This window comes from Sceloporus undulatus, chromosome 9, assembly GCF_019175285.1.
Source record: "Sceloporus undulatus isolate JIND9_A2432 ecotype Alabama chromosome 9, SceUnd_v1.1, whole genome shotgun sequence".
NCBI lineage: Eukaryota > Metazoa > Chordata > Lepidosauria > Squamata > Phrynosomatidae > Sceloporus > Sceloporus undulatus.
The window spans coordinates 28473927-28482756 of NC_056530.1; the positions used below are offsets into that span (position 1 = coordinate 28473927).

Consider the following 8830-nt stretch of genomic DNA (forward strand, 5'->3'; position numbering starts at 1 on the left):
GAAACAAACTCAGAGATGAATAAGCACATTGATTTCCCAATGTTCCCAAACTTTGGTCCTCCAGATGTTTTGGACTTCAACTCCCAGAATTCCTGACTATTGGCCAAGATGTCTAAGGGTTCTGGGAGTTGAAGTCTAAAGTAGGAGCTAAGTAAGAAAGAAAGGAGTGGAAAGGAATAAAGGTAAGAAGGCTAAAGAAAGAATAGGGAAAGAAAACCAGGGGAAATATTTTATAAGGGAAGGATGTATAGGAGATAAACCCACAAGAAAACAGAATGGAACATGAATGGAGAGAAGTATTGATGAAAGAGGAATAAAGAAATGGAATGCATAAAACAAAGAGTAAAAGAGTTGACAGAGAATTAAAAAATAGCTTATGTATTGAGCAACGATGAATGATATGAATAACAGAAGAGATCAATGATAATGGTTATTATTTGCTGAAGAAGACTAGGTTATTGAGATACTGATATATTAAAATAGTACGATATTTTAGTATTTTAGTATTATGTTATTGATGCATCGTGGATTTGCAAACAAATTGTATTGATAAGGTATCTGGAAAATGAATAAAAAATTACAGAAAAAGAAGAAGCCCCAAAAGACCCGAAGGACCAAACTTTGGGAATCGCTGATGCAAAGTAATTGATCAAATATGGCACCCAGGTTGGAAAGAGGTGCTGGGTCTGGAAAACGTTGAAGGCCCCAAGGCTAAAGCCCATTTTTTAGGCCTCAGTAGTGAAACTCATCTGTGGATAGAAGCACCATCCTGTGTGCATATATGTGCCTTCAAGTTGGCTATGGACTTATGGCAACTCCATGAATTTTACCAGTATTCATTGGCGGTTCCCCATCCAAGTCTTATCCAAAGCTGGCCTTGCTTAGCTTCCAGCATCCAATGGAATTTGGTGCCTTTTAGGCATGTAGGTTGAAGCACCATGTTGTTGCTGTTGTGCCCCTTCACATCATTTCCAACTTAGGGCGACCCTAAGCAGAACCTACTGCGGGGTTTTCTTGACATGTTTCTTCAAATGGGGGTTGCCATTGCCATCCTCTGAGGCTGAGAGAGTGTGACTCATCCAAAGTCATCCAGTGAGGTTTCCATGCATGAACTACCATTCGAACCCTGGCCTCCCAGTGTTGGACTAGGGTCCAAAGCACAAAGCACTAGAAATCCATGGAAGACAAGGCTAGCCATAAAACAGCCGGGGGAACCATGTTGGCCATATAGCAAATCCAAAATCCACCAAGCAGTGACCCTTTTCTTGGGCCAACCAAAACGCACATTATACATGTTGCAAGCTTTCGAAGCTCTACCGGCTTCTTCATCAGGCAAGGTGTTAAAAACCATACAGGAGAGGAGAAAAAATGGAAGACGTTAGTCATAGGCCTGCATTTGTCATGTTTGTTCTTAGTTCAGATTGTATGGAGGAGTATCTTTTGCAAGCTGGCATCTCCTCATCAAGAAAATCCCAGGATTGGTTTGCCTTAGGGTCGCTGTAAGTTGGAAAGGACTTGAAGGCACACAACAACAACAACAACAACAACAACAACACACACACACTCCAGTCCTGCTTCCTAGGTGTTTGGATGCTCACCGCAGAGACAGATGCCGGGTTAGAGACATTGGCCTTTGGATGGATTACCCAACAAGGCTTTTGCCATAAGAAGCAGGAGGAGAAGAACATCATCTTAAGAAGGCCCTCTGCAAAAGTCTCTTCAAGGGTAGGCCAGATTGGCTAGCTATAAGGTGGCAGCATGCCCTGCTAATGCCCTGCTTGCAACCTGACAGTCAGAATTAAACTATCGTCAGCCCTCTGTATCTATCCAACCATCCACGAATTCAAAATATTCCATATATCTATATCTATATCTATATCTATATCTATATCTATATATATACACACACACACACACACACACACATATATATATATATATACTGTATATTCCAAAAAGCAAACCATGATTTTGCCATTTTAGATACAGGACTTGAGCATCAATGGGGAGGTGGACTTCGAAACAAACGCCATAGAATACCAAGGGCCCACTGTACATCCCCCATTACCAGCCAAGAGGGAATTGGAAAGATGGGGCACAAACCAGGCCAGGTGCCCTGCATCATCTAAACCAGCCAATGGCACAGACAGCTGCCTCCTTCTGCAGTCCAAGTGCAGCTGTGCCAGATGTTCCGGCCTTCAGCAATCTATGCCCAACGAAGCTGGGAGGGAGTGACTTAGTAGATGGTACGCAGAGTGAAAGGTGGCAGCCCTCCCTCTCTTAAACTACACAAACCCTATCCAGCGTTGTGACATGGTTTAAGTGTTGGACTATGACTAGAGACCAGATTTCGAATCCCAGCTCCGGGGTCCAGTCGCCATGGAACAAGTGCAGTGAGAGAGGGCGACTGCCCTTTCCATGCCCTGCTTTGTTAGCTGGCATCGAGATGGACACTGAGAGAAACCATTCGAAAGGCCTGACCTAGCTGGGCTACTCTTAGCTCCTTATTATTCGGGTGATTCAGAACAGGGAGAGTCAATGTGGCACAGTGGTTCGAACCCCACTGGGTGACCTTGGCCAAGTCGCACACTCTCAACCTCAGCGGATGGCAAGGGCAACCCCCCTCTGAAACAACTTGCCAAGAAAACCCCATGATAGGTTTGCCTTAGGGTCACCATAACTCAAAAATGACTTGGCACAGCAACAACAGGGTGGCACTGCAAATAAAGCTCCTTCTCCGTTCCCCTCTATCCGGGCACCCTCTCCAAATTCAAGTTCAGACTCTAGGTCTCCAGCCCCTTCCCCTTTTAAGAAACACACATATCCAGGATCAGGCAGAAGCCAAAAAACTCAAGGCACAAGAAAGCCCAGTTCCAAGTCAACCACAACATCTGCCAGACAGGCTTTGCCCACTGGTAACTTAGTGCTGTTTTGGGGAAAAGATATTAATTCCTCTTCCTCCCTCCTCCTTACTTGCCACCTTGTGGCTTTCACTGGTCACTTGGACTGTCAAGATCTGCAGTGGCCTTCCTCCCTTCCCTTCCCTTCCCTTCCCTTCCCTTCCCTTCCCTTCCCTTCCCTTCCCTTCTTCCTTCCTTCCTTCCTTTCTTTCTCCTTCCCCTACTCTACCCTTCCTCTCTCTTTCTCTCTTCCTCTTTCTTCCTCTTTCTTTATTTGTTCGTTCTTTCCTTTCTTCCCTTTCCATTCCTCTTCCTTCCTTCCTTCCTTCCTTCCTTCCTTCCTTCCTCCTCCTCCTCCTCCTCTTTCTTTCCTTCCTCCCTCTCTCCCTCCCTTCCACGCTTGCAATGTTACAAAACAAAAGCATCCCTGGGCATTATGGGCATTGTGTCGCAACAACACAACAACCTGGGCTCCAGCCCCAGAATGGCAACACAACCTACAAACACAGAGGTGCATATCGCTGCTCCACACAAAAAACCAAACAATGAACCCAAGCTGGTATTCCTCTGCAATAGAGGGGGGAAACCATGTGTTCTTATTTATGCCAGCTTTGCCACTCCTCAGCTGCCTTCCTCCTCCTTTCCTCCCTGGCATCTCCGGCTGGCTGGCACTGCAGCCTCCAAAGAGAGCTCTGCCCTGCTGGCATTTGAGAAGAGAAGAGAGAAGGGATATAGCCAGAGGATAGCTAAGAAAGAAATGCCCACTCGCTCGCCCACAATGCAGTCTCTCTGGGCGCCTTGGCATGAGCCAGTGCCACCTCCGCCTTCTCTGCCCCCTCGCCATGCCAGCCTTGTGTTGGTGGCTGCGGCTGCTGACTCTCTGTTGATGTTAGCTGGCAATGGGGAGTGCCCACCACTTTGGCCCTCCTGCCTCTGCCCACCCTCCCCAAACCAACCCCCTCTGTGGTGGGTGTGTTGGCATACATTATACCACCCCCCCACACACATAACAAAATCCTTTGCAGCTTCCAAAACTCACATCCACAAAACCAGGAGTACCCCCTTTGTGCCCCCCTTGGAAGGGTTTCCCTTGCCCCCCTCTAATGCCCTTTCCAACAAGTGTCAGTCCAAGGGGGGCACAGTCCCTTTTTCCTAGCTTCAGATCTTCTTTCCCTTACAAAAACTAGGGTTTGTTTGAAGGGAGGCCATTCAATTTCGGGGGGCATTTGAGGGGCACTCTTGGCACTAAGGCAGGAGAAATCCTTTATCCCCCCTCTGGGATTACCCTCTTTTTTTCCTCTTGGAGCATCCCCAAATCCACTTCCACGAAGCAAAACATTGCAGCCCCATAGACCCAAACTGTGGCATCACAGCCAAAAAGAAACACATAAAAGAGAATTGAGTGGTGCCACTAGGATCGGTGCCATTCCCTCCAATATTTACCTCTTCTTATACCGCACCATAAACAAAACCCTTAGTAATATCTTCTTTTTTGCTCCTACTCCCCAATCCTACTCCCCCCCGTATCCCTAGGTCCCAAAGAGTTGTGCCATAGACACCCAGCCAAATCCAAACCGGACCTTTAAAACGACAATACGCACCACCTCACCGACACGGTTCCCAGTGGTTGAAAGGAACAAGGGACGAGCGGCGATGGGTTCCAAGAAAATTTAATAGCATTTTAATATTTATTAATTAATTTTCGAAATAAACTCTTCCCACCGAGCCTCGCCCCGGACTCGCCTCGTCTTTTCAAGGGATGCCAGCGAACGCCACAGCCCAAATGTTTGGGTACAGGCGGCATCGCCCCTTCTTTTCAAGTGTCACCCGGTGCGGTCCGCACCCTCCGCACCTCCAAGTGACGCTCCTGATAGAAAATCATTGCCAAAAACATCCCTTTTCCCCTCCTTCTTTTCAACCCCTGCCCAGATCTAGGGGGGAAAACCATCCTCCAAAAAGGGGGAGCCCCTTAAATCCAACCCCCAACACTCCCCAAAAGAGCCAGCCCCCCCATCCCATTCCAAAATAATGCAAGCCGCCTTCTCGACTCACGGTCACGCGAGAGATTTCCACGGGTGGCAGCTATCCAGAGGGATCCCAGGAAGATCAAGGTGTTGCAAGCCAGGGAGGACATTTTGGGGGGTCCTGGGGGGGTGGGAAGGGGGGAGAGAGGAGGAAGGAAGGTGAGGAGGAAAGGAAGAAGGATGCTTCTTTGGCCTGCTTTCCTTGCAAAGGTGGTCCTCCTTGACCCCCCTCCCCAATTGGGGGGGCAAATAAGGGGGTGTCCAAGGGAGATTCCCTCCCTTTGGATTCCTCCCCACTGATCCTAAGCCTCCGATCCTCCACTGCAGTGGCACAAAAGCCAAAGAGGAGGTGATGATGCTTCTGTTGCTGCTGCTGCTGCTGGCTGGGCTCAAAAAGGCGAAGGGAAAAAAGATGCTGCAGTTGCTGGGATTAAATAGAGCATCAGGGAGGAACCATCTGGAGAACCAAGAGAGGGGAGGCTCAGACAGAAAGGGAGGGATGGGTGGAGGAAAATAAATCCAAATCCAACCCCCAAGCCCTTCCTTCTCCTCCCTGGAATGGCTTGGATTGACTCTACAGGATGGAGCCAAGGGAAGGTATAGGAGGGAGCAAGGTCTGGCAGCAATCCCTGGTCAGCATCCTCAGAAGTGGTACCCAGAGTGGCACCCAATCTGTTATCCCTACCCCACCCAACCATCGCCCCCAGCTCCAAGGTGGTTTGGTACAATCCAAGCTCCATCTCTTCTTCCCCCCCCCCCCAAAAAAAAAAGGGATGATGGTGCAGCTGATACTGAGAGCAGCTTCATTGCTGGGATGGAGAGTGACCCAAGAGGAAGAACTGCACCACTCTCCCTTAGGAAATACTGTAATGGCTCCAGATGCATCCGGCCATTGCAGTTTCCAGCATTTCTCTTACTTCAATCATCAACATCCTCATTTTTATTCATTTTGAACACTGAGTGATACAAAAGCCTTTTGCTGGGATGGACACTGGCAGAAAGGGAGATTTCTCTGCTTGCCCACTCAGGAAATAATTCCTCCCAATAGTAGTAATAATAATAATGATAAAAATAATAATTTATTAACTTTGAAAACTGATGGCGATACAGGAGAACCCTTTTGCTGGGATGGATAGTGGCCCAAGAGGACATTTCACTGTCTCCCCTTAGGAAATAATGCATCCAAGGGTCTGGCTTTCTTGGCAAGATCTGTTTGAAAGAGCTTTGCCATCGTCTTCCTCTGAGGCTGAGAGAGTGTGACTTGCCCAAGGTCAACTAGTGGGTCTCACTGGGAATCAAACCCTGGGCCTAATTCTCACTACGTCGGATCACGATTTGGGTTAAACGGGCATGGTTCCCACTTAATTCGAATTCAGAAAGTGATTCAGAAAGGTAACTATTACATGGATTTGTAGTTGGTTGTCTGGCCAAATCCAAAGAGTGCTCAGCAATGGCTCCTTTTCTTCATCCTGGAGAGAAGTGACCAGTGGAGTGTCCAGTGGGGTTCTGTCCTGGGCCCAGTGCTATTCAACATCTTTATCAAGGACTTGGAAGACAAAATTGGGGGCATATTTATCAAATTTGCAGATGACACCAAACTAGGAGGAGGAGCTAATAGCCCTGAGGACAGGATCACAATTCAAAATGACCTGAATAGACTAGAAAGCTGGGCCAAAGCTAACAAAATGAAATTCAATGCCGAGAAATGTAAGGTACTGCACTTAGGGCAGAAAAATAAAATGCACAGATATAGGATTATGGGGGACACCTGGCTGAATGAAACTACATGTGAAAGGGATCTAGGAGTCCAAGTAGACCACAAATTGAACATGAGTCCACAGTGTGATGCGGCAGCTAACAAGGCCAATACAATTTTAGGCTGCATCAATAGAAGTATAGTTTCTCGATCAAGGGAAGTAATAGTGCCCCTCTATTCTGTTTTGGTCAGGCCTCTCTTGGAATATTGTGTCCAGTTCTGGGCACCACAATTCAAAAAAGATGTGGAGAAACTGGAGCCATGTGTCCAAAGGAAGGAGACTAAAATGGTGAAGGTTCTGGAAACCATGAAGCCCTATGAGGAGCGACTTAGGGAGCTGGGGATGTTTAGCCTGGAGAAGAGAAGGTAGATTGGTATTATGATAGCCCTGTTTAAGTATTAGAAGGGTTGTCATACTGAGGAGGCAGCAAGCTTGTTTTCTGCTGCTCCAGAGAACAGGATCCGGAGCAAAGGATGCAAAGTAGAGGAAAAGAGATTCCAGATCAACATTAGGAGGACCTTCCTGACAGTAAGAGCTGCTCAATAGTAGAATATATTGCCTTGGAGAATGGTGGAGTCTCCTTCTTTGGAGGTCTTTAAACAGAGGCTGGATGGCCATCTGTCAGTGGGGATGCTTTGATTGAGAGTTCCTGCATGGCAGAATAAAGGGGTTGGACTGGATAAAGGCCCTTGGGGTCTCTCCCAACTCTAGGGTTCTATGATTCCAAAATCCCAATGCCCACCTGGTCATGCAAAGGCAGGGGAGATTTGGGCGTTGCATGCTTTAAAAGTAACTTGTATCCCTTCAGCTAACGATGCGCTGCCAAGCATCTCTCCCTTTTGTCTCTCCTGACCATTCCTGGCATGACCTCATGTTCCAGTGTTTGCAGAAAGGGTGAACGCAATTATTTCTCCCTAGTTCTCCACATCATGCGCTGTGCATCACTTGCTCAGGCTCACCATGGCTCCAATGCACACACACTCCTTCCCTGGCCAAACCACTAGAGAGATGGAGAAGAATGAGCAGGGCTCATAAGACCAGCAAACATTGGAAGGGTAGATCATCCATGCCTTCCTAATGTTTCCATTGCTGTGCATGTTGTCCTTTTCAATTGTTATGTACAGTATATTCTTTCCAATTCTATGTGCATTTTAATGGATGTGGTGTGTCTGCTTATTGGCGTTGTTCCCCACCTTGATCCATGGTTCTAATTGTGCCAGTATGGCCTAGTGGTTGGAGCATTGGCCTCTGGAGACCAGGGTTCAAATCCTGGCTCAGCTAGGAAACCCACTTTGTGACTTAGGGTAAGTCACACTCTCTCAGCCTCAGGGGAAAGCAATGCCAAACCTCATTGGAACCAATCTTGCCAAGATAACCTCATGATAGGTTTGCCTGAGGGTTGCCATAAGTCAGAAATGACTCGAAGGCACACAACAGCAACAATGCCTACTTCTCAATGAGCCAGTCTGGTGTAGTGGCATTAAATTCATACAAGGCATATTAGAATGTGAGAATTAGTGTGGTGCAGTGGTGTTGGAATATGAATCTGGAGACCAGGGTTCGAATTCTGGCTCAGCCTTGCAAACCCAGTGGGTGATCTTGGGCAAGTCACGCTCTCTCGGCCTCTCAGGGGAAAGCAATGGCAAACCTGCTCTGCAAAATCTTGCCAAGAAAAGCTCATGATAGGTTGAGTCTTGGGGTCGTCATAAGTCAGAAATGACTTGAAGGCACACAACAACAACAAGAACAACAACAGCGATGCTCAGCTCTATTCTCTCCATAGCACAGAAAATTATTTCATCATTGTGCTCCTTCCCAGGCCATAAGGAAATAGGGGCCTTATTCCCACTTACAGATAAATCGGTGATTCAAATTGATGGATCGATTCGACAGCGGAGCGTGGTTCCCGCTACGTTTGCCCTGATCGCATTTTTCCCTTCTAATATAATCCACTTGTGGTTCACATTCATGCATGGATCGATTCAAAATGGACCCTCTCCAGCCGGCCGAAGGGCAAAGGTAAATCGATTCCGATCTGCATCTGGTTCACACTTGTGCGGAATCAGTTTATCGGAATAGACATGGAAAATGTCGCCATAAAAAAGGGGTGGGTTAAATGGATAGATAGATGATAGATGATAGATAGATA

General features: G+C 47.2%; 1 protein-coding gene across 1 annotated transcript in view; it reads right to left on the minus strand.

Moving 5' to 3' along the window:
* The window catches only part of CADM3 (cell adhesion molecule 3), a 74853-nt gene extending 69509 nt beyond the window's left edge, over positions 1–5344 (minus strand). The window contains exon 1 of the mRNA XM_042438973.1: positions 4953–5344. Within this exon, the coding sequence (XP_042294907.1) occupies positions 4953–5034 (82 nt within the window). The 5' untranslated portion in view covers positions 5035–5344. The remainder of the gene's footprint in view (positions 1–4952) is intronic.
* Between the last annotated feature and the right edge of the window lie 3486 nt (positions 5345–8830).